Here is a 26,055-nt window from a genome sequence, read left to right on the forward strand (position 1 = left end):
TTAGTTTTTTTGATTCTTCTTTACCAATAAGTCAGTATTTATTTTCTCGAAGAAAATAAATCTGAAAACTACTAGGTAAGTTTCCTTGCTTATTGTGGTAGATGAGTTAAATGCTACATTCCTCATTTTGGTTAATACCATGTAAAGGAGATGAAGCTCCTGCTTAAATATTTTTCCCGACAAATTGTGTAAAATGCCTTTCAAAGTCAGATGAAAAATAGAGTGGTGGAAAGCTGCGGCTAGACTGTTCCTCTGACTCATGCATCATTTTCAGATCTAGATGTGATTCATGTCACAGTGAACAACATTTAATCAGTGATTCTTTTAATTTATTTTGTTTTCTAAGACAACTTCGTCCATGTATGGCAATATGAGAATGTAGCTCCGTGCTCTTCTGTTGCTTTCAGGATCCAATCCACTTTGTTCGGAAAAATTAAGTGTAGGGAGTAGCATTTCCACAGATGCACAATTGCAATGAAGGCATTAAAGAATTAGTGTGTAAATTGCATGTGCTCTTGTATCCTTGCTGGAAAGAGGGAAAACGGCCTTCAGCAGAGCACTGTGTGTTTGAAAAGGGGCTGCTGCAGGGGAGCTCCTTGGCCTCCGTCTTTTCAGTGACACTTGTGTGAAATACCTTGYTTTAGTCTTCTAGCACTGCTTTCTTTTTTTTTTTTTAAGTATATATGTGCAATATGGTAACTAGTAAAAATCATCCTGTAAGGACCAGAGTTCCTCTTCCAACTCTTTTAAGGCCAGAAAATAAGGAAGAGAATATCCCCATAACTGAAACCATCCCCAGTTTTTGGGTGTCTTGCTGATCTGCTTGCTAGAAGCATGTGAAGGCCTTGAATTTTCAGTGAGCTTCAGAAATCAAAATACATTTTTTTCATATGCAGATTTATAAGCAATTAATTTTTTTTAAAACAACTGCTTTTCTTTTGTTGTTTCTGTTTTTTTACACTTAAATACAGGTTTTAAATTTGTACTATAAATTTTACTTAGAAGCAAACCCTTAATTTTTTTAAGACAATAGTTCACAAGGTACATACAGGCATTATTTAGGTAGTTCAAAGGGGCTGAGGAAAAACTTTGCTTGTCATTCGTCATCATTATAATGCAATGGCATAATAATCTGGTCAAGTAAAGATCTTTTTTTAATACCTTTTTAATAAGATGTTGAAGCCCCAAAATAAGAAGTTAAAAATCCCTAGGACTAGCAGGAAATTTCTCTCTGTTCACGTAGAGCTCTTAATGCCAATTTAAAAGAATTTTCCTGGGATCTAAAAATACATAAGTAGAAATCATAATACTGCATTCTCCTACTGCGAAAAGGCAGGGGGTTAATCAGCACTGTAGATCTGTACTAATATTAGGTAGTGATGAGGACGAACACGCCTGCATTTTTTCTGCCTCACAGGGTGTGATATAAGTTTAAACTATTGAGCTAAATCTGTTCCTCTTTCTGTACCATTGAGAGTGTTAACACCACAGCTGCATGTGATGGAGTTGCAGTTATCAGAATTTTTTCCAAGCATTCTGCAATCAAAACAGATTTGTTTCAGCTTGGGCTAAACGCAGAAAGAACCATCAATAAAACATACTTGAATGAGTCACATTCATGAATTTCACAGTCTTTTGTTAGCATGTGCAGTCGTGTGTTGTTCAATATTTGTAAAAGAAAAATAAGCCCCCAAATGAGCACATTTATGTATTGTGCAAAATAACGCAGCCTTCCAAGAGAAGAAAAACATCCAACATTTGTGCTCCCAGGTAGCAGTTTCCTGTGAAGGAAGAGCAGCCTCCCAGATCCCAGCTGCAATGAAACCTGCGTTCAACATACTGTATTTTATAGCTAGATATATAAAACCCTGCCTCTCTGCCCTACAATTTCTCTCCAATAAGGGAGGTTTCGGTCTGAGCATCTGGCTTGAAGGACCGGCAGTTTCCTGCAGCCCCAGAAGTGCTGAGCTCTGCTCCGTCCATGTGGCCCTGGCTTTGCTGGCTCTGGAGCGATGGAGTCGCCTTCGGCTGCCAGGTCCCCTCACTGGCTGCACYGAGTAAGAGCGAGTGGTGTCCAAGCCAGACAGAACAATTCAATTATGGTGCTTAATATACAGTACTCGTGGGCTGTGCAGAGCAGCACATCCTGGGTATGTCCTTGTGCGTTTTGACTTGAGGAAAAATCCTCTTGCTTGGAAACTGAAGCATATACCCCGTAAGCATAGCCAGCAGTGTGTGAACAGGTCCAGTATTTGCCACTAAGGGTTTGTGTCTTGGGCAGAGCTTGCCAGCTGCAGCTACATACACACATCCGTAGCAGTTTGTATAACACAGTAATTGTCCCTTAGCTGGATTTCTTTTTTAGGATATTAACTATGGCAGCATTTCTGTAGTCATTTCCTATGGCTCTGTTCAGTATTGTGGAATGTTGATAGTTACTCCAAAGCCTTATGCTTAATTTCAGTATCACGTTCTAGGATCTTCATTTTCTTTCCTAGAATGGTTCCAATTTTAATACTACATAGGTAGTGTAGTTAAGACTCAAAACAGTCGTCTTAGTTTATCTACAGGTTGTCTTTTGGTAGGAATGCTGCAAAAACTACAGATTCATTTTGTGCAAACTTGTTCCTTGAACATCTTGTCACTGATCTTATTTCACTTCTCATTAGTGAGGCAGATTAGAGCGAAAATTGTGCTGTTTCATGCATTTTCATGAGTTAAACCAGGCCATGTTACTTTATGTTAATGGCATGAAGGGATTTTCCTACCTATTTTGAGAGTGACTGTGGTGCTGTGAGCTTGGAGGTTAAATTTGGCAGTTCATTTAAACAGTTGCAAGAAAGTGAAATACCATGACAGTTTAATACTGGGATCATTTGCTATACGAGCTAGTGTGTATATATATATATATATATATATATATTTATATGCAAATAGAGCTTTGAGTGAAGATCACAGTAGCCTGCACTGCAAGGCAGCCTGTCCAGGGGCTGTTGTTGGGATATGAGAAGTAAAACCCTTTGCCAGGTCTGTTCACCTGCGAGGTTTGCCAGGACTCAGCCAAGCCTCACATGGGCCTGCGCCCTGGTTGCTGCCTCAGATCCTTTCTGTAGAGAGAAAGGGTCTCTCTTGCATCTTTCTCAATAAATAAACCAGCTAATAACCCAGCGGCGGTGCCTTAGACAAGTGCACAGGCTGGTTTCTGTTCCCTCCGTGTTTATTTTGCTTTTCCTGTGCGGGCTGTGCCTGCTACTGGAGACTCCTTTTTATCCGAGTAGCAGGAAGCARTTTTTCTCTCGCATGAAGTCAGCTACACCGACCACACCCAGGCAAGAGCACACACTGATTTGAGGGGCCATAAACTAATAAAATGCACTGGAGATATTTATATATGCATTTCCACATAAAACAGATTAAACAGCATTTTCTTGGAGGTTGTCAGAGCTTTATATTCCTTCTGGTTCTGAGCAGGACAATCACAACGACTCTGCTTCACAGAACACAGTTTGGGGTGTTCCTCCAGGTCTGCAAATAATCCCCTCTGGGATTAGTAAAGGGGAGGCAGTTAATTCTCAGATTAAAACCTAACCCACTAGTGAGCTCAGCTAATATGGAAGATGAATGTCTTAAAATGCACCTGCTTCTCGAGTCACTAATGTCTGTAGGTGAAGTGTTTCTGTCTGGGGACTTGGTGGAAGGTGTTGACTTAGCTCTACGCAAACTTGTAGGCTATGGGTCAAGTATACAAGAGGCTAGTCCTAAAATGTTTCTTAAAATGACTCCTAAAATCCTGGCTCAGCGGGAGGAGGTGCCCGCTGCTCCCCTCGGGCAGCGGGAACCAACGGGGCCTTCCTGGAGCTCTGTGCCACAGGCAGGAGGGTTGGGAAGCGGCGCTGTGGGCAAAGGAAGACGCTGGTGAACAGTCTTTCAAGCAGCGTGGCTRCATTTAGGTAGGGCCTAAGCTGAGGACTTGGGGAATACGGCGGCAGCGGCGTTGAAGTCGCTCAGAAAATACTCAGAGCAGCCTTTCCGTGCCCTGTGGGAAAGTGGGGCTTTCTTATCCTCAGCATTTCTGTTTGGCACTTCCCATTTGAGCAAAGTGACTACGCAGCCACCCCACCATAGCACTTACACATCAGCTGTCCTCAGAAATAAGGAGCCCCCAGAGCTCCTCCCGGTTTGTGGCAGCTCCTGCAGCCCTTGGCCACGCTCTGGCAGGGCTTCCCACATCCACCAGCCTCCTCCTTCTACCGCGCTGTGTGTTTATGGAGCAACTACCAGGTGTTTCATTCCAGGTTTGGAAGTTCTCAAGCTCTTACTACGTCAAAATCCGCATATAGGAAGACATTGGGTCATCATATCCCMGAAAACTGTTGGCAAATAGGAGGAATATGCTATGTTGATACTTAGTGCTTTTTTTTACAAGGCTTATTAAAAATACTGTTTTGGTCCTTCTCAACCAACAGGTTCGCCACAAAATGACGCAGAAGGTTTATGCAATGAAGCTGCTTAGTAAATTTGAAATGATCAAGAGATCAGATTCAGCCTTTTTCTGGGAAGAAAGAGATATCATGGCCTTTGCCAACAGTCCCTGGGTGGTTCAGGTAAGAAGATGTGGAAGATAAAAGAATAATAATATTAATAATAATAATAATAAAGCTATAAATCTTGACCAGCCTTGTCTTGTTTGGTATTTACATCTAACCTCAAATAATAGGTTAGATCTAGACTTAGTTTTTAAAGATATATATTTATAGAAACTTTATTGAGTCTTGCTTTTCATTTGTATTTGGGTGCATTATAAGGCCACAGTATGCAAGAGTAACTTATACATTGGTCATTTCCAGYGCATGGTAAAATAGAATTAAACAGAATTTTGAAATAACTACATAATTACTTGGAATGTAACATTTTTCAGGGAAAGAAAATAAGTTACTATTGCAGGTAGCATCAAACCTCTGTAGGAATGTAAAAATAAGTATCAGTGTCATTTGTAATGCATCAGTCTTTCCCAGTGATACGGTTGCGAGGTCACAAGCATTAAATAKGAGGGTACTTTGAGAAGTTACTGCCTTCTCAGCTGCAAAATGGGCAATTGCAGCCATTGCAATGGGAATGGGAATGTCCCTGTGAGATAGGAGTCTAAAATTGAGGTGTTTCAGTCATCACCAGTTARAGCTCAGTTATTGCCTCTCAGCCCCAAAAAGATCCTGTCAGCTGATGCTCAGTTAACTTGGACTRTTCCCATAACTGCCTCTTGATTTGCAATGGGTACAAGTTGAAACACAGGCAGTTCCATCTCCATATGAGGAAGAACTTTTTGACTGTGAGGGTGCCAGAGCCCTGGAACAGGCTGCCCAGGGAGGTTGTGGAGTCTCCTTCTCTGGAGATCTTCCMAACCCGCCTGGATGCCGCCCTGTGYCCCGTGCTCTGGGTGTCCCTGCTGGAGCAGGGGGTTGGACTAGATGATCTCTAGAGGTSCCTTCCAACCTCAACCAGTCTGTGATGCTGTGATTCTCATAGTGTTGTAATATGGAATAGACCTTTGCCAAGTGTTAGTGTTCAGTGGTGCCATTTAGTGTTGATAAATTATACCCATTAATAAAAAATGTGTGGTGAATACGTATGTCTTACCAACATGGCTGGTACTTTATTTTGTTAGATATTTAATATGTTTAAACTCTGTCAGATATGCTGCCATACCTCTTTAAGTTTAAAAACTAAAGATAGACCTTAAGCTTTTCACTTTTTTTTTCAAAATAATCCACTTCATGTAGGCAAACAGTTTTATATTATGTACATTTTACTATTCTGACCATACTCTGTATTCTTGCCTATATTTAGTAGAAATAATTTAAATATCATCAATTCTCTTAAATACTAGTTTGCTTTTGTTCTAACGTTATTTTTTACTTCATTTTTCATAATGAACTGCAGCGTCCTGCTGCTGAAGGTAATGAGAACTGCATGACTCAGTTCTCATAGGAAAGTGTAGCCAGCACCATATAAATATGAGCGTGTGTATTTGTAAATGGCAAATGCTGAACAACTTGAAATATAGCTGCAGCTGAGCCTTTTGTGATGAAATGTGCTCATGATGTGTTTAGGTGTTGCAAAGGGTAGGATGTGCAGCTAATAGCTGGAACAGGCCACACGGCTTCTTTGGGCCTGCTTTTTTGCATGAAAAAATGAAACGAGAGCCCTACATGATATTTTTATGAGCAGCAGTGGAAGGTGATAAATATGGACATCATGTTTGCAATTATACCTCTAGGTGTGCCTGCTTGAGCAGGAAGGTTGGACTAGATGATCTGTAGAGGTCCCTTCCAACCTTAAATATTCTGTGATTCTGTGATTGCTCTGCCATGTTAATATCTTTAAATATGATTATATAGAAACTATTTTAGTTTTTAATTTAGATTTTAATTACCAAATATGTTAGCATATTARCTATATAGTGTGTATTATTTATTGATGAAAACAAAAGCATCCAACAGCAGCAATACAATATATATAGTCTTCTGTTTACAATACACAATAAATTCTATTCCCAAATAATTTATCTTCCTACTTTTCATTCCTCATAATGTTTCATGACCCTCCATGACTCCTTGTTTTTGATGCCTGCCCTTCTACTCATCCTTTTTATTTACTACCTTTGATTTTGTGGGGGCATCTTGTGGCTTTTTTTTTTTTTTAGTTTTAGTTTTTAGTTTAAAGGAGCAATATTTCCATAGAAATAAAGTGAGAGAGAGTTTTGCAGAGCTATTTTGCAGCAATCACCAAACCAGCTGATGGTTTGGGGCTGTTTTTTCAGGCCTGGTGATGTAGAACTGAAAACYTCTGAACTTCAGTGCTACAAAATGCTTGTTAAACAGATTAAACATTCATTATCATGTCATGAGGTAGCATTCTCGCTACTATATATACTAAGCATTTCATTGTCAAAACGGATATATTACATTATTTATGGTTGATATCTCAGGGATGAGATGCTGTTCACTGTGGAGTTGTTTTCAGAGCAATGCAGAGTAACTCCCTTCTGAGTTAATGTTTTGTGTTACAACTCTTAGTGATATCTTGAAGATATCATGGAGATTCAGGAGATGTTCATACTACTGAAGTAACTGTGAAATCTTTTTCTTTTCTTAAAAAATTGAAGCTTTTGAACATCAATAAACCTGATATTATTGCCAAAATTAATATATTATGTGGTTAATTTGAATTCAAAAAGTTGCTTTACACCCATGCTGAAAATGGGTGCTTGTATGTAGTGAAACATTAAGATACTTTGGTRTTCATCCCATGTCTTTGAAAAACAACTGCTGCATTTTCTTTCCTTGTCCTGCAGCTTTTTTGTGCCTTTCAAGATGACAGATACCTGTACATGGTAATGGAGTACATGCCAGGCGGAGATCTCGTGAACCTTATGAGCAACTACGACGTGCCTGAGAAATGGGCCAAGTTCTACACGGCCGAGGTTGTTCTTGCACTTGATGCCATTCACTCCATGGGCTTGATACACAGAGATGTGAAGCCTGACAATATGCTTTTAGATAAACATGGGCATCTAAAGCTGGCGGATTTTGGCACTTGCATGAAAATGGATGAGGTAAGGACAACAAACTTGTTAATAGTCTTTAAAACTCTAATTCTACGGTTTATTTTTGTGTGAGTTATAGTACCCAAGGGAATATTCCTCACATTGTCTGCTTGGTAGGGATGCTGCTCCTTGCCTCCAAATTTTTAATACAAGGGTACTTCAAATTTTGTAACATTGTCTATAATAAATGGTTCTGGCACACAGGAGAAGGAAATAAACTTGTTTTTTGTTATTTCTGAGAGCATATGTGTTTATGGCTTTGTGAGGTTTGTCTTTTTTTTTGCCAAATCTCTGAAAAGCTTATGAGACAACTTCTAGTTTCAACATTACTAATGCTGGAACAGCTCATAAGTTGACATTTTTCTATAAGGGGAAACTTTTAAAGAGAAGCTGCAGTCCCTATGAGTTTTTTCCCATGTCTAATTGCACTCTTAGCATCCCCTAGTGGTCGTTACCATGAGGCCACTGGAAGGCAGCAATGGCAATGTATAGATTGCTTGACATTAGTCTTAGCTAACTCAGGATGTCATATATTTAAAAATGAGCAGATTTTACCATGCACAGCTAGAGAAWCTTTTGTAGAATTGTTTTTAGCAATAGGTACTGCCCAGTGCTATTAAAGGAGAGTTAAATATAGCGCTTCTTTATTGCRGCTTGCACTTTTATAACCTTCACTGAGAAACCAAATGTTTTGGTGAAATGTAATACCTTATGGAAGTGAAACAGATTCKCAGACTCAGTATGAATGTACATTATTGTTGACCTGGCTTTTGCAAGCTTTCAGTATTAACGTTGGCAAGGACAAGCATTTTTAAGCTTCCTGGCATTAATGTGCTAGGTTTTTTGGTGTTGCTGGGTAGGATCTCTGCAGTCTTCAGCATTTGCATTATTGTGAAAATGTCCCCAGCTTATCTAGAAGTATTGGTTTGGGAGGTTGTCGTTTTTGCTTTCYTTTCATGTGACAACATGTTAACTCCATTGAACAACTGCAGCTGTTTGAGGTTCCCTAATCTATTTAGTTTTGCTGATATTGTAGATGTGTATTCCATAGGTAGATGGATTGTTTACCTTCAGTTATTTAACTGTCTGCATTCTAATGGACAGATTTATTTTAATTGGAAAAATCAAAAATAATGTTTTAATCTCTTAATATGAACCTCTGACTTAGGCCTTACAGAGTTAACTTTAATACTGAGTCAACAGGCTGCCAATTTTTAGCAGACCTTAAGTGATTGTGCTGTTTATCCAAAGAGACAGTAAAACAGCTTCACAAGCCTCATCATATCAATCTGCCAAAAAGAAAAGCAATGGAGATTTGTTACTAAAATGCTGCTTGAGGGCTCCTAGAAATGCTAAACCTAAGCTTTTTTTTTTTCCCTCATTAAGGAAATGGAATAATAAAATACGGTTGATCTTGTGGTAAATATGAGAATCATACACAGAATCAGTGATCCCTTAAGTAAGTTAATTTTTTAACAGTTTAGATTTTAAATTCCTCTTCCTCTCGGACTCAATGGAACGGCAAAAATATTTTATACAGGAAGCTTTAGAAGTTGAAAGAATTCTGGATCATCTCCAAATCTCATGCTACTTCTTACAAACATGAACACATCCCAGCTGTGTAAATATAATATTGATGTTGGCAGGATGATTTCTAGAAAATATATGCTTACCCAAGAGTTATTTCTCTCCAACATGGAGTTATACGCATCAGCATCTTCCTTTTGCTGTTGAGAGCTCAGGACAATTTTATTGCAGTTTGACAAGAGATGCAGTTTAGGAGAGAGATGTAGTTAGTTAGTTAGTTAGTTAGTTAGTTAGTTAGTTAGTTAGTTGTAGTGGAGCTGAGATCTCTGTTCTCTTAGGTCTTCCAAGCCAGCCCAGGCACTTGCAGCAGAATTCCTTCTAACCAACACGTGGAAGGAATTGCTAAGTGTCTCAGTGATGTAGGAAGAATTGCTCTGTTTATGTTCCTCAGTCATTGGCTGGTTTTTTTTGCATTTGTGGTTGTCCGTGGTTCTCTGCTGCTGGAGAGTCACAGGGCTCCCTAACTATAGGTGTTTGCTGGGGCTGTCCGAGCCCCCAGCAAAGGGTCTCTGACTGAAAGAGAGGGGAGAAACAGCATTTTGGTGGTAACCTCTTGGCTGAGAAGACTCCTTTGAAAAAAGCAGCGTGTTCTTATTTCAAGAACTCAACTCATTTCTTATTAAACGTCCTTCAAAACTCTGCTGGATCTTTCTGATGCCAGTTACTTGTCCACAGCATGGTTTACTAGCCAAAATGTGGGGTTGGCACCTGATCTAAATCTTCTTTACCATCTCTCTCTTTACCATGCTAGCGCCCTACAGCTTTACTGCTTACAGTTTACTGGAAGGGACTTCATGAAGGAGTCAAAGCCTCATCCTGAGAGCCCTGTCCCGAGACAGCGAGTGGGTCAGGCCTGGCAGAGGGGSTTTTGAGGAGGAAGGTGCCTCTGCTTTGTCTCCAGCAGGAGAATATTTCTGTGTGAGGCTAGGAACGCTGTGGCTCTGTGGACCTAAGCTTTGAGCACACACTGTGTCCTGCRTCTTTCTGAGAGCTTTATTTATTTATTTTTAATTCTGCACTGCATATCTTCACTGTAGCTGCTCCCCCAGGATGCAGTTCCAAGATCTGCCATGGTCTTTTGAGGTGGTGAGAAAGGTCTCAGGCAATATGTGGTCTTCAAACTCATGAGAGTAATTGCCCTGGTTCCACAACGTGTGTACCACGTCTGCCACTCGGGCATAAAACATCATATTTAAAGCCCYGATCAGGACTTTATCCAGAGTGAACAGCACCCTTTGCTGAAAATAGGATGAAAATAGAGAATGCAGAGGGCGTCMCACAGAACGTCATGTCACGCATGTCACGTACTGTGCAAAGATTCCTCTTTGATGCCAGACATCACAGGACTAGTCAGGCTGCAGTGTYAGGAATATGCAGGGCTTCAGAATACACACAGAGCAAGGCCCGAGTTGTCTGAAAGAGCCATCATGCCACCAAGAGGAATGGGAATCTGGGAATGTTGTGGCCAGGTGCTCATGCATCTTTAATGCTCTTGAGCTGGAAGGTAGGGAGTTTTATGGGGAGAAAGTGCAGCCAACTTCACCTGCTGCGTTGAAATGCAGTCCATTGAAAACTGCTGTTCTGTTGTTAGCATGCAGGGTGCTTTTGCTTCTGGAAGTGTTTTTGAGTGACTTACTGTTCAGTTCTTTGCTGCCTTGTTTGACCAGTGTTCTTGCCTAGAATTCCTTAGCATCAGTAACGCCACGGAAAAAGAGATTCCSTGTTGCTGAATCCTGGCCATTAGACATAGGTAGGGCTGTCTTTCCTTTGGCACAACCTTTGATTTATTTACATAAGACTTAATAAAATATTGATATACATGAAATATTAAAAAGTGATCTTGTTTTGTTGTATTAATTATAGAGGAGGGGAAAGTGGCATGTTATTAAGGGCTTAGGTATCAGGGTGCTGAGACTGGTCTAAGCGYGTAGCTCTTGGGGCTGAAGGTGTCTTCAGAGAGCTCTTTCTGAGTGGCTTTGATGGYTCTGTTCTTCAAGGAGCTTCTTTGCTGAGGAGGAGTTCAGACGGTTCTCGCTGTAATTCTTGTAATTCTTGTAATTTTCTTGTTCTTCTTGTAATTTTGCTTTTGGATGAGGAAGGCAGGACATGCACCAGTGCTGGAGACAGTCCGAGTTCCCCAGCCGCCTTGCACTGACCTACAGGAGTTTGTCCAGTGCTCAGAGCAAAGGGAGACCTAAACCTCAGAGAGGACCCGAGGGTTTGTGCACCAAATACAAGCAGAAGGATGGATGGAATAATTGCTCCAGTTGTGTGCCAGATCTGCTTCTGCACGTTTCTGGCTTTAGATTGCTGGAACCTTTGGGCTTTAGGAACTTCAGGAAATTTCCAGGGCCCTGGAACAGGCTGCCCAGGGAGGCTGTGGAGTCTCCTTCTCTGGAGATCTTCCAAACCCGCCTGGATGCCGCCCTGTGCTCTGGGTGTCGCTGCTGGAGCAGGGGGTTGGACTAGATGATCTCTAGGGGTYCCTTCCAACCTTAAGGATTCTATAATTCTTTAGATAATTTTCCAGGATTAAACGTCTTCATCTGTATCCTTCTTGGTCCGAGAATGCAGTGAATCTGTGTCTATTCTAAAAAGCTGTTTCATTTCCTTATGGCTGGATGCTCAGGTTAGGTGCTTCAGATACGCTCTGCTTCTGAAAGCAGAAGATCATCCGCTCTTCATTCTAGAGCAGGTACTAATTGTCCTTTGCTCAGCCTGTAGCAGRAGAGCTTTGGAGCTGGAATTTTAGAAGTCGGTGTTTATGAGGAAGCATTTGTTTCAGAACTCCTCTGGTCTGCAGTGTTTAATCATCATCTTAATTTTAGCCTACCAGTTCATTATTTGCGTTTAGTATATAAATAAAAACTTCTAGCAGTTCATGTTGTGCATGAAAAGAAGCCTAATAATTTGGTKTCAGATTATTTTCATGTCAGTATAATTCTGAAAGCACAATCTTTCTCTTAATTTCTTTAAAAATGTATTTTGATTTCAGTTGTTGCTACTAATATTCTTTACAAATATTTAGCCAAAGCTGATGGCAACATGTGTAAAGAACTTTCCAAAATGACTTAGAACAGACTTTAGACTGAGCTTTAGAATAAAAGTGCATTTTGGGCACTTGCTTAACTTTAGGATTTTGTTTCGTTCCTCCATCTGGTCTCTCTGGAATGAATGCAGTGAATTTGATTAAAGGAAACCACCTCCTACGTTTGAAGCAGCATGTTGGCTGATATGATGCTGTTCCTGCTTATTTTTAGTCTCTTGGTGTGATACAAAAAGGATAAAGAATCATTCCATTACTGCAGCTTTATTAATATATTAATAAAATAATTCATGCAGTCAGGTTTAAAAAAAAAAGTAAAAGCTTTGTTTTTTTAAATAGATTTTCCCATTCTTGCTACCTTCAAATAAAAACATAGAAGTACAAGACTTTGCCTGTAGCTTTGCTGATTATGCACACTGGATTTCAGTGTYGTGCAGTGGTACGTGAGGCCTAGCTCCAAGCCCTCACACTTCCTCCAAAGCCTCTCCCAGTCTGCAGTGAGACGCATCAGCCAGTCCCGCAGGGTCTGTCGCTCAGTGTGTCGGCATAGGAGCCCATGTCCAGTCACAAATACTGTCAATACGTGGCAGGAAGGGGCCATCAACATGAAAGAGGCTCCGCAGCAGGCGGAGGACGCGGGTTAAGGGGTCCTGTCGCTCGCTCCGCGTTGCAGAAGTGGCGACACTCAGGGACGCTCCTGCAGGCCGCGATGTGGGTTGTGCCCGGGGTGTCCGTGTGGGCTCAGGGTGTTTGTGCGGGCTCGGGGTGTCTGTGTGGGCTCGGGGTGTCTGTGTGGGCTCAGGGTGTTTGTGTGGGCTCAGGGTGTTTGTGTGGGCTCGGGGTGTCTGTGTGGGCTCGGGGTGTCTGTGTGGGCTCGGGGTGTTTGTGCGGGCTCGGGGTGTCTGTGTGGGCTCGGGGTGTTTGTGCGGGCTCAGGGGGCTGCGGGAGAGCCCCGCCGTGCCCYGAGTGACCGCTTGCCCTTGCACAGACGGGCATGGTGCGCTGCGACACGGCGGTCGGCACCCCGGACTACATCTCGCCCGAGGTGCTCAAGTCGCAGGGCGGCGACGGATACTACGGGCGCGAGTGCGACTGGTGGTCCGTGGGGGTCTTCCTCTTCGAGATGCTCGTTGGTGAGTAGAGGCTTTTTTCTGCCCATAAGTTTCTCTCTGGCGGTATCTGCCCTTTGCTACAAGGGGTCTGGTTGGTATCTGGAGCTTCTGGCTTTGGGCTGGTGCTGCTGCTTCTCTCCTGCTTCCTGTGCCTTCTCAGGCCACGACAGCCGCTGTGCGTTTGCGCAGCGCTTGGCTCCCAGCCTTTGCTCATCTTAAAACTGCTCGAAGAGTTAAGTCTAACTTGCCTGGGGAAGAATGAGAAGGAATCTGATCAATATGTGTAAATACCYGAGGAGAGAGTGTAAAGAAGATGGGGCCAAGCTCTTTGCAGTGTTAGCCAGTGACAGGACAATGGGTAATGGGTACAAGTTGAAACACAGGCAGTTCCATCTACATGTGAGGAGGAACTTCTTTCCTGTGAGGGTGCCAGAGCCCTGGAACAGGCTGCCCAGGGAGGTTGTGGAGTCTCCTTCTCTGGGGATCTTCCCAACCTGCCTGGATGCCGCCCTGTGCCCCGTGCTCTGGGTGTTCCTGCTGGAGCAGGGGGTTGGACTAGATGATCTCTAGAGGTCCCTTCCAACCTCAGCCAGTCTGTGATTCTGTGAACCTGGTGCCGCCTCCTTTTCCCTTTGCAGCCTCATAAACACTTGTGCCCCTGTCAGGGGAGGCCCGGGACACAGGGAGCTGCCCGGGACGCAGGGATGAGAAGCGAATTCCAAGGACAATACTGCATTTTTCAGCACTAGCAGGAGCTTCTCTTCGGTTAACATGACTGTGGAACTAGGACCTGCTGCTGCCTGATGCCCGAGTCAGGATTTTCCAGTAAAATACACAGGACTGCTATGGCAACTGCCATAGAAAGTAATCTGCTAGAGAGATGAGTCACCCGCAGCCTAAAATATACGGAGGATCAGTATTAGAGTCTAGTAGAAAAATACTGATTATACAAGGATGGAGTTGAGCATGTAATTATTCAGACTCCAAATCAGCATGTTCTGGGAGTGCTCCTGGCATCCTGAGCCAGGGAAAGTGCTGGGATGTATGATGCTGTTGAAACACGGCTGTCTTTGGGGACTGGTGCAGTCTGATTTAGGAAAAAAATGTATTTTATAATTAATAACATTTCACAAACAAGTGTAATAATAAGTAACGTTCTTACCTTACAAAAATAGAGTGTAACTGTCCAAAATTGCTTTCTCATCAGAACTTCAAATTTTTTTTCTTATTTAGGAGAAAGTTTTTCCTTTATTCCTCTAATAAAAAAAAAAAAAAAAAAAACTGAGGAGGTAGCTTTTGCAATCTTTTAAACCTGTATAATTGTATATTTTAAAGAAAGCATAAGGCTTTAAGAAGGCATTCTGCACTGAATAAAGCTGCAGCACCAGCAGAAGTCGTACTGCTTATGACTGTGCATTTAAGTAAAGCTAAAATGTTACAGGATTAGTCTGATAATGACTTTAGTTCAGTGAACTGGCATTGTTTCAAAGTGTGGCCCAAATCCAAGCTCTTGCTGAGAACTGGGAGAGCTGAGAGGAGAGGGATTGGGGAAGCGGGAGGCAGCAGCAAAGACGCATGGGGTAAAGTTATCATGTGTCTAGTTTTTAAAGTTTGTGATAACTTCTGGCAAGACCATGATGCAAACRCCGACTTTGCTGCTCCGGGATCTCTTTCCTCACCTGCACGGAGGAAGAAAGTGCCCCGCGGAGCCAAGTCCCTGCTGGGCCCTGGTTGGGACCAAGGGCTCGCGCAGAAGGTGCTGCTTCTTGCTGCCCCATCCCAACCTTTGAGCGCTCAGGACGTCGGCAGCCAACGCAAACCCACATCGAGGAATGTCACTTGGGTCAGCTGTCCCAGTCCTACCTTTCCAAGGATGTGTCTGCAAAGAGGCGGATGTTAAAGCCTACAAACCTTTGGATGAGAAAAGGCTTTGACTTTGAAAAGCCACCTACCTGTGTTAATATGGGCACCACAGCTAATATAATTTGTCAGGTTTATTAGCCCAGGGTTAGCAGTGCAATAACACACTGTGAATCACAGACTGGCTGAGGTTGGAAGGGACCCCTAGAGATCATCTAGTCCAACCCCCCTGCTCCAGCAGGGACACCCAGAGCACGGGGCAGCATCCAGGCAGGTTTGGAAGATCTCCAGAGAAGGAGACTCCATCTTCCAGGCTGCGGCGCAACGAGGGCAAGACAGTAGGAAACAGCAAGGGGCAGCACAAAAGGCAGCATTTCAGCAGGCAAAATCTTGCTAGTGGCATGAAGGATGGAGAAGGTTTTAGTTTGCAGTGCAGGCGTTTGGGGGAGGGAATATTTTTAGCACTGTATGTGATTATGTTCCCTGCATGCTAATTAAAACAAGAAAAACCTTCACTAAAACTGCTCCTAGACTCTTCTTTGCATCTTTATATTTCGTAACATATTTTCCCTGAATTTACCTGAAAAACAATTGACCGTTCTGTTATTTCTAGGCGATACTCCTTTTTATGCAGACTCGTTAGTAGGAACATACAGTAAAATTATGGATCATAAGAACTCATTGCATTTCCCGGATGATGTAGAAATCTCCAAGCATGCAAAGAATCTTATCTGTGCCTTTTTAACTGACAGGTACGTGTATATTTTATCTTGAAACTCTTTGTATTTTGGGTGCTGTTAGGCCACTTATGTTACAGAAATGAACGCCTTCCGTCTACTTGTGCTCATCTCTTCTGCAAAGTGTCACATTCTTTGGTTTTTCTTTTCGGACGTTTTTGCAGGCTCGATGTTTTATTTCTGAGAGCAGTTCTGACTAATGTGGCTGGTGCCAAGCAGTCCCTTACTAGTGTCACATGAAATGCAGCTTGCAGACAGAGACCAGGTCATTGTGCTACACATCTAAATGGATGCTCTTTATAACTAATTGAAAAAAAATTTACTTTGAAATACCCATGTATTCACTGAGTTTATTTAAACCATTAGAACTTTTTTATTTGTTTGTTTGCTTAGTGCTATTAATTTGCAATTATATTTACAAGCATAAGCTGGCTCTGGGCCCAACCTCTCAGGTTTTCTTCAGTGCTAGAAGGAGAAGCTCTTGGTCTTTTCTGATTGACTTTAAAGAAGAGCACTGCGGGTCCATAGTGGATGGATGGTGCCTTCCTGCATTTTCCTGTCATTTTATTTATTCAAAGGGGATTGAGGGGTTGTTTGGTCTGCTGCACAAGRCAGATTGAGCTAAGCTCACGAGAGACGCATTTGTTGGACTCCTGAAGGGGAGAGGGAGAGAATGAGCAGAATTAAGTCACGCAAATGTGGCATTCACTACCTGTCTCTGTTTCTTGCCACACTGAGGACTTACTTCAGTGTGAACATCAGCACACACTGTGTGCGGGTTGGCTCTAGGGGCAGGGGAGGGAATTTTTAAGATAGGACTTTTGGTTGAGCTTTGAATCACTGGTCTGTGTACCGAGTTAGACCTGGCTTCCCTCGCGCCTTAAGGTTTGTCATGTGGTTTGGCAGACGCAGAAAACTCTGCAGGGCTTTTCTTCCCTCCGAGTATTTTTCTTAGGGATTTTTTTTTCCTTGCCTCTGTGCCCCCTTTCTTGCTTGACTCCACACGTGGCAGCCTCCCGGGGACTCCAGCTCCCATTTTGGGAGTTGCAGGGAGAGCGTGTGCTGAAAAACTGCACACATTTTGTGTGAAAAACTACAGGTCAGTGGTCAGGGTGTGCAAGTGGCTTTTGGTTTTGTTTTTTTTTTTTTAATAACAATTAATGTGATTTGCCTAGACCAACCTCAGCTACTTAATGGACGTTTCTGTGCTGGTTAGGAGCAAAGAATTTACCTAACAAAACTGAAGAGTGCTGGTTTTTCTAATGTGGATTTGGCTTAATTGCTGTGTTTAGGGATGTGCGACTTGGGAGGAACGGGGTAGAAGAAATAAAGCATCACCCTTTCTTTAAGAGTGACCAGTGGAACTGGGATAACATCCGAGAGAGTAAGTAAATTAGTTTAAAAGTTGCGTTTTTACTCAGTATTTACATAAGCTTGGATAAGAYTTGGCTAAGGCTTTAGGCTGTGTAAATAAAGTAAATAGTTTCTGGCTATGAAGAGGCTTACACAAACTTTCTTATTTATCATTCTTATTATAAAAATAAAATATGCATTTTTCCTTCTGAAATTATTCTTACGTTTAACATGTTCTTCATACTGGACTTCTGTTTTGAACAGCAGAATTGGGTGTTTCTACGATTCTGACCCAAAAGAATGCAGATCTCTTTTAGGAAGGGGGGAGGAAGGSGGACTGCTTCTGTTTCTTTTTTTTCATACTTTCTGTAGTTAAGACATTCTCTTAATTTCTTCCTGTTCTCTTAATTTATCTCTCAATTTATTGCTCTTCATTTAAGGCAATATGAGCTTGACTGTTTTCAGTAGTCTCCCGTCCCTCCTTGCCAAACACTTCAGTTCACAAATTTGACCATAACTTTTCAAGCCAAATACATGTACTGAAGTTTCTTACAATGTTGATCGTATTTGGAGTTGTATTCTAAAATTTGATTGCACTACCATTAGAAATGACATGCTTTTGGAAAGTGATGTTAAAATTACATATCCTGAGGGGAAAATAAAATTCTTGGCAGTAACACTAGCAGATCTGTTGCACGGTAGATATATATCAATCAGCAAGAGATATTATARGCTTTGTAACATTATAGAGATCCAAGTGTGTATCAGGGCTTTGAATCTTGGAGTAAAGTTGTTTTTTCCTCCCCTTCTTATTAGCTGCAGCTCCTGTTGTTCCTGAGCTGAGCAGTGATATAGACAGCAGTAATTTTGATGACATCGAGGATGACAAGGGAGATGTGGAAACCTTTCCAATCCCCAAAGCCTTCGTGGGAAACCAGCTGCCTTTTATAGGATTTACCTACTACAGAGACAATTTGTATGTGACATTTTAATATACTTTGTTAGCAATACACTTGAGGCTTTTCTTTCTTACTCTAGTTACATAATTTACCCTTTTGCATTATATTTAATTATGTACAGTGGTGGAAATTATCCTTCTTGAACCTAAAGAAGGATATATTAGTTGTTACTATTTTTATTATGTTGATAACCGTAATTTAACAAAGAGTATTTTATATGCATAATATTACAGAGTGCCTTTTAAAAATCTCTTTTTAGTTTAAAATACTAATAGAATTATAACTTAGGTATATTACAAAATTTTATTAGCTACTTTAGAAGAAAGTTTACACAAAATTATATTTTTCTATCAATTCTACCTTATTTTGCATCATTACTCAGATTTAGTGTATCTGATAGTTGTGGAGTAGTTGTCAGTGTTAGTGGAAAATAATAATCTGCCGTTGATTTGGAAAGGTCTATATGTTATACTTCATTTAAGAAAACATTAGAGTTGGAAAGAGGGACTCATTCTGAGAGCAGCCTAGGACAAATTAAGGCTTGAGAGAACTGATTAAAATGTGTTGATTGGCAAAGCTGCTGGAGTTGTTGAAAACTGGAGTAGGAGCTGGTGGGATTTGTTTTTGTTTTTGACAGGTTGCTAAGTGACTCCTCTCAGTCCTGTAGAGAAAATGAGTCCATGCAATCTAGTAAAAATGAGGTTAGTATCCATTTTCCTAAATATTAATATATGATTAACTAACTTTTATAGATCCATTAAGAAAAGGCAAATTCTGAAATAGATTTTCAAGAAATTTTGCAGGAGATTTTTTTTTGTCTTTTCAGTAAAACTACTGTTTTTTATTTACAGGGCAGCAAGGAGGTAAGTATATTATGTTGAATTATGAAAGGAACAAATARTCACTACGTAATCCAGGTAACATGAAATATCTTAAATTTTTATTCACCAAACTGTTAATAGTAAGCTAATCAGTGTGACTGAGCAGTTGTGCTCAAGATTGGAAGCATTGTTGTGTAAAGATGGAGACAGTCATTTCTCATATTCTTTTGGCTTCTAGAATTTGTTTTGAAAACAAATGTGTAAAGCTCTGTTAGCCACAGAAAATGTCACTCATGGGTAGGTGGTGAATTTTGGCTTCACTCCTGCGTAAGGGATTGATGACAATTTCGTCCAGGGTTTGCAAAGTAAATTGTCATCTGCAGTCACAAAGGGATATTTATGAACATAAATCTTAGCTAAAGTGAGTGAATGAAGCGTATTTATCCAGCTTTTGAAGATTGCCAGCTGAATTTAAATTTGCAGCTGGCTGAAAAATGCAATGAATTTTACATGCACTGAACTGTCTTCATTATATTACTTGAACATCTGTCTCGCTCAGGCGTATATAGTGTATTCCTGAACATTTGGGTTATTTTTTAAACTTTGGAAAGGTACTGTAAAGGAAATTTACATATCTAGCAGCCAGCAAAATACAAAGATAACTATTTTTTAGTTTCTGCTTCTTTACTTCCTATCATTATTGAATGGATTAATAGTTTTGAGAATCTCTTTAAAGACATTCTTTAAAGAGAAATTCTACTGCTGCCTGAAATATGCAGTGCCGTGTTCAAGACAGTTGTTTTAGATGTTGTGAGAGTGAGTGTATTTTGATTTTGTAGTAGATTTTTTGTAGATTTTTTATATTCTTTTATGACAATTTTTAAATTTTTAAAGCAAAAACTCTCAAGTTTTTGGTTTCTTTTTCAACGTTTCAATTCTGGGAAATATAATTGTGACAATTATAAAGTGTTTTGGACAACTACTCTGCATTTTSTATTTGTGGGAGTAGAGGAGATTGGGAGGAGAATAAATACACTTCAAGAATAAATGCACTTCAATGAAAACTTCAAGACATTTCCAAACTTACGATTTATAATCTAATTTCACAATTTTGGGATATTTGCCATATTTTTTTTTAATGTTTTAGAAATCCAAACAGAATGTTCCCAAATCTGAGAAATGGTTGTTAGCTTCTGTAATGTGTTAGACTAAAATTCTTCGTGTAGGTCCTTGGGCAAGCTTAGCTCTATTCTCTGAATATGGTGCATTTTGGTCTTTGCCTTCTGCACTCCCCAGTTTCAGAGATACTATATTTAATCTTTCCCATTCATATTTCAGAATATTTCAGAATATTTAAGGTTGGAAGGGACCTCTACAGATCATCTAGTCCAACCTTCCTGCTCAAGCAGGCACACCTAGAGCATGTGGCACAGGGCGGCATCCAGGCGGGTTTTGAAGACCTCCAGAGTAGGAGACTCCACAACCTCCCTGGGCAGCCTGTTCCACTGCTCAGTTAGCTTATTTTGAAAAGACTAGCCTCAAGATTTCTCTTCAAGGTGAAGCTCTCTTTACATATAGAGAATAAAGGACCAGAAACAACATTCTTTGCTTGCAGGAATGTTGTCATGCATTCTGTGACACATAATTCCATGGTGATCACATTTTAGGTAGCATACACTAAATTTTATTGCAGTAGATTTCTGTTTTAAAAATTATCAGGATTAATAATTTTTTAGATGGGAAATGAAAATGCTGTGATCTTCTCAATTGAAAAAATACAATGGAAAGCTGAATTATTATTCATCTCGTTCTTGTTTGAATTAATATTCTACTCATTCTTGATTTTGTTATTTAATTCAATTATACTTGTTTTATATGACAGCCTTTTATATGATGACTCTTTATGCTTTTTTGACACTTTTACACAGTTTCAGAAAAAACTAAACAAGTTAGAAGAACAGCTCAGTAATGAAATGCAAGCCAAAGATGAACTAGAACAGAAGTACAGGTGAGATTGTCTTGACATCTGTTTGCTGTGTTTATAAATAAGAATTATTTCACATGTTGATTTAGAATACTAAAAAATATTTTAATTCCCTTTGGGGATTCTTGGCAAGCAGATCCCACTCCAAATTGGGATCCCATTATCCCAATGTAAATCTTCTTTTTGCTACTCTTATAATTTCGTGAATTTTTTTTTATAACTTTATGAAAATATCTAAATAATTTGCACCCACTCCCTTGAAGATTCGTGTAACTACTAAGAAATAGTGCATCATATACAAAATTAAAAAGACACAAATATTCTATTTGCTGTATAATAAAGGGGGTTTAAATGTATTTTTTTTAAATTTCTCCAGGTCTACTAATACTCGTTTAGAGAAGATAGTAAAAGAACTAGATGAAGAGGTAAGTAGTTGTTTTTTACTGGATTTAGGAAACAGCAAATTATTTTTGATTAGCAGTGTATTTATAGCACTATGGCTGTTTCCTGATATTCACAAATAAGAAAATGATCTCACTGTTAAAATATTTTAATCACAACTGCTGGATTATGGTTACACTTTGACTTTTCAGACTCTGTTTTTACCATTCTTTTTTGATTTGGAGGACAAGAGAATATAAATATCCCGTATGTATTTCTRGTAGTTACAACTGAGATGAGAGTCACGTCATTTGAAGAGGAAGCCCATTCTGTGCAGCATCTAGCGAGGTTCAGACAGCATTGGTAGAAGGATCCTATTTCTTGCCCTGCTTTCTGCCCTAGTGCTGCTGCAAATTTATCCTTCATGCACGTGTTCAACGTAGCACGTGTCTGAATGGGCAAGTGTTGAGATCTTAGAGTGCACCTATGTTTTTGTGGCAATTGCTTGCTAAGTGACTACTAGAAATATTACAGAGTCACTGAATGCAACCACCAAACAGCCTCTCAGTGGTGAAAGTTGCTTCCTGTTGTCATCCTGGTCTGGATCCAACCACAGTTTCTGATTCACTGCATTTGCAGCAAGCAAATGGAATGGGGCTTTGTCCATCATAAACTGTGTACATGAGTTGTCTTTCTGTCATTTAAAGAATAACATGATTCTGTGTGTAATAAGCTTTCTTTTTTAAAAAAAAATCTATCCAGATAACTTCAAGGAAGAATGTAGAGTCTGCAGTGAGACAGTTAGAGAGAGAGAAGGCTCTTCTTCAGCATAAGAATACAGAGTACCAGAGAAAAGCCGAGCATGAAGCAGATAAGAAGCGCAATTTGGAAAATGAGGGTATGTGGAGCAATATTTTCAGGATTCTGTTTGGATGAAAGAGAATTATAGTTCGRTTTAAAGTTTCATTGCAATGATTAACAGTGTTGATTTGATTTTAGTTAACAGTTTGAAGGACCAGCTTGAAGACTTAAAAAAGAGGAATCAGAACTCTCAAATATCCAATGAGAAAATCAGTCAACTACAAAGACAGGCAAGTCAACTTTATATATTTTTGAAATAACAGCTCAGTGGAAGGAGTTGAAAACTGTAAGGGACTTGTAAAAGCTTTTCTTTCTTATTATGTTTTGATATTTAAAAGTAATCTTAGAAAACACTCCTTTCTTATTATTTAAATCCACAAAAATGGATGCTCCTTAATGGAAATGATATGTGTTATATTTATGTCTGAAGTATGTTTTTTGTTTGTTTGCTTGTTATTTTTTTTTTTTTTTAAATTAATCCGTAGTTGGATGAATCCAATTCTTTGCTACGATCAGAGTCTGATACTGCAGCCCGGTTAAGAAAGAACCAGACAGAAAGCACAAAGCAAATCCAGCAATTGGAAGCTAATAATCGAGAATTACAAGATAAAAACTGCTTGCTAGAGAATGCTAAACTCAAGCTGGAGAAAGACTTTCTCAACCTTCAGTCAGCTCTAGAATCAGAAAGRAGAGATCGAAGTCATGGATCAGAGATTATCAGTGACTTACAAGGTATTACAGCAAATATTTTTAAGTTAAGCTCACTTCTGGTTTTAGAAATAAAAATAAACTTCAGCATTACTTAAACTTCAAATTGTAATTAGTTTTACTGTGCATTTTATACAATGTTATGTAAGTGTTAATGCACATTACTGAAAATCTGTTGTCTGTATTTATAAAATATTGCTCTTTATTTTTTATATTTCTCTAAAGGAAAATATTCTTAATTATCAGACACTGTTTAATGGGAATATTTTTATCCTGAGTAACTACAGTACCTTTCTTTTCTGCAGATTATGCAATCTCTTTGTTTTGGTCATTTTTAGGTAGAATATCTAGCCTAGAAGAAGAAGTAAAGAATGGAAAGAGTGCATTAGCCAAACTTGAAATGGAGAAGAGGCAATTGCAGGAAAAACTTACAGATTTAGAAAAGGTAACAGCATTTTTAGATGACCATTGGTGTTTAACCTTTATACAGTTTTTAAATTTGATTTTATTACTTGAGGTAGTGAGACACAATTTGATTAAATAAACCTTATTTACAGTGATTTTTTTWACTTGTTTTTACAACATTAAAAGTGAAAATAAGATGTTATTTGTTAAGAGGCTAATTGTATAATTATATGCACTTAGGGATATCTCTGTGTACTCCTGAAGCCCTTTGCTGTCCATACAAAAACATGAATCCTTAAAGCCTGAASTCTCTCCCGTACTATTGGCTTACTTCCAAGCAGCCTGATGCTGTTGTCCCTTTTTTTTGTCCTTAACCTGGTTTGTTTAATGTTTTATTTCCATTTATTTTTCTCTTTAACAGGAAAAGAGCAACATGGAAATAGACATGACTTATAAATTCAAAGTTATGCAGCAGAACCTGGAACAAGAAGAAGCTGAACATAAAGCTACAAAAGCACGATTAGCAGACAAAAACAAGATCTATGAATCTATTGAGGAAGCAAAGTCTGAAGCCATGAAGGGTATGACATAATCATAGATCTTAAATATAAATTAYAGAGAACAGATAATACAATCCTTAAATGCTAATGGAAATTTAAATGTGTTTTTTTTTCTCTAAGTTAGCAAAATCACACATATTCCCTCTGTCCTTATTTGCTAGGTTGAAAGAATACAACATTAGTCTCATTGAGTAAAATAACTCTCCATTGTCCTGGTTACTACTGCTTTTTCTCTATTAGTGAATTCTGAATTATATTTTCTTAACTATTTGGAACATTTTYGTTGTCCGTTTACCTGTGATTTTACTCACAGGTCAAACCTGTTAATCTTTTCCTAARCAAAATACATCGGTTTACTTTGTGATGATAAAATACTTTCAGAAGACGGTGGCTAGTTTTGCACCTGCAAGTCTTCTACCTGCCAACTATAGAGCAATAACAAAAGTTTTGAGGCTGCAGACATTCAAAAGAAGCAGAAAAATGGCTGAAACACCTGGCAGATCAGCTTGCTGAACAGCTCTTTGATTTCAGGGCATCATAGTCACAACAATATTTCAGTAGATTTAGATGAAATATTTCTTTTAAAATATTGACCGTTTTTATCTGTCTCAGGCTTGTTGTAGATAAATTAGAAATGAACTTGAAGCTGAAACGCAGGAAGTAGATATAAAGCAGAAATGCTTGTAAAACCATCCCCCAATAATGACTTTACTATGCAGAGTTTATTTAAATCACTTCTCAGAAGTATTTCTCTTCAGTGTTAAGAAGACAAACATACTCCTTACAGTTAATAAGGGATAGTTCTTTTTCCTTCCCTCYCTGCCCCCCCAAAAAGCAGAATGCACTTGATTTACACTGAAACATCTGCAATATCTTGACCCACAGAAATGGAGAAGAAGCTTTTGGAAGAGAGAGCCTTAAAGCAAAAAGTAGAAAATCGGTTGTTAGAAGCTGAAAAGCAGCGCTCTATGCTGGACTGTGATCTCAAGCAGTCACAACAGAAAATAAATGAGCTCCTGAAGCAGAAGGACAAACTAAATGAAGATGTAAGTAACAAGGGCACAAGGAGCGTTGAGTGGAACTGCGTTTTAACCACTTCAGCATTTTCTGTTACATGCAATATTTAGGAGCGTTTGCGAATGAAAATGAGAGCCACCTTTTTTACTTCCTGTCTGATTCTGYAGTTAAAAAGAAATCAGCTTTACAAAGTATGGTTTCATTTTTCTGAAATATTTTTAACACTATTGAACTTAGAGTTTTCCTTGTGAGATGTGGAGATTGATGTGTAGAAGAACCTTATTTATTGTCTATCGATGCATTTTTTTATTCAGAAAATAAGCTTGTCAGTGAATTATTGTGTGCATATTATAAAAATGTGGAAAAAATCTATTAAAACAGTTTCAAMTGTTGTTTTGTGGTCTGGATCTGTGAAGCTCAATGGTTTCTGTTTATTTTTCAGGTAAAAAACCTGACATTAAAAATAGAACAAGAAACACAAAAGCGTTGCCTCACTCAAAACGACCTCAAGATGCAAACGCAACAAGTCAACACCTTGAAAATGTCAGAGAAGCAGCTAAAACAGGAGAATAACCACCTTCAGGAAATCAAATTGAGTCTGGAAAAACAAAATAATGAACTTCGCAAGTAAGCAGAGTTGCACAATCCATTTTTTTAGCAGTTTTACTTATTTGTAATTTTCTTGCAGCAAAAGCTGAGACCCTTTTTTTTTTTTTTTTAATTTTAACCAGGAAAGGTTATTAGAGTTGGATGGCAATGGTGATAATGCACTGAAGAGTGTAACTGTTGCAAATATCCAGTTCTAAGGACATTTAAATACATCTGTTGAGCCTTCAAATTAGAGCTATGTTAAAGGCCAGCAATTGCTCTTCAAGGATTTCCTAGCAGTAATTGCAACTGATGAAATCAGTTGTATCAGATTAAAGTCTTGTAATGCTGAAATATGACTTGGGAAGGGAAATGTGCTCAGAGACTGTCAAGACAAATGAGGCCTGGATATTATCACAAGTATCTCATTTGTAGCTCCTTTATCACTTTTAATGATTCATCTCCTTGTGCTT

General features: G+C 39.5%; 1 protein-coding gene across 3 annotated transcripts in view; it reads left to right on the forward strand.

Moving 5' to 3' along the window:
• Positions 1 to 26,055, forward strand: part of ROCK2 (Rho associated coiled-coil containing protein kinase 2) — an 84,007-nt gene that overhangs the window by 40,271 nt on the left and 17,681 nt on the right. For 2 of the 3 annotated variants that reach the window (XM_026037037.1, XM_026037039.1), the window contains exons 4-19: positions 4,467 to 4,604; positions 7,352 to 7,612; positions 13,225 to 13,369; positions 15,822 to 15,960; positions 17,238 to 17,329; positions 18,115 to 18,274; positions 18,895 to 18,958; positions 21,007 to 21,086; positions 21,439 to 21,487; positions 22,206 to 22,341; positions 22,443 to 22,534; positions 22,790 to 23,036; positions 23,351 to 23,457; positions 23,839 to 23,998; positions 24,863 to 25,023; positions 25,437 to 25,621. In XM_026037037.1, the coding sequence (XP_025892822.1) occupies positions 4,467 to 4,604; positions 7,352 to 7,612; positions 13,225 to 13,369; positions 15,822 to 15,960; positions 17,238 to 17,329; positions 18,115 to 18,274; positions 18,895 to 18,958; positions 21,007 to 21,086; positions 21,439 to 21,487; positions 22,206 to 22,341; positions 22,443 to 22,534; positions 22,790 to 23,036; positions 23,351 to 23,457; positions 23,839 to 23,998; positions 24,863 to 25,023; positions 25,437 to 25,621 (2,216 nt within the window). Of the gene's footprint in view, positions 1 to 4,466; positions 4,605 to 7,351; positions 7,613 to 13,224; positions 13,370 to 15,821; positions 15,961 to 17,237; positions 17,330 to 18,114; positions 18,275 to 18,894; positions 18,959 to 19,108; positions 19,121 to 21,006; positions 21,087 to 21,438; positions 21,488 to 22,205; positions 22,342 to 22,442; positions 22,535 to 22,789; positions 23,037 to 23,350; positions 23,458 to 23,838; positions 23,999 to 24,862; positions 25,024 to 25,436; positions 25,622 to 26,055 lie in introns of all 3 variants that reach the window. The other variant, XM_026037038.1, reaches the window with a different exon arrangement.

Source organism: Nothoprocta perdicaria, unplaced genomic scaffold (assembly GCF_003342845.1).
Source record: "Nothoprocta perdicaria isolate Ctin4 unplaced genomic scaffold, notPer1 scaffold_19, whole genome shotgun sequence".
Lineage (NCBI taxonomy): Eukaryota > Metazoa > Chordata > Aves > Tinamiformes > Tinamidae > Nothoprocta > Nothoprocta perdicaria.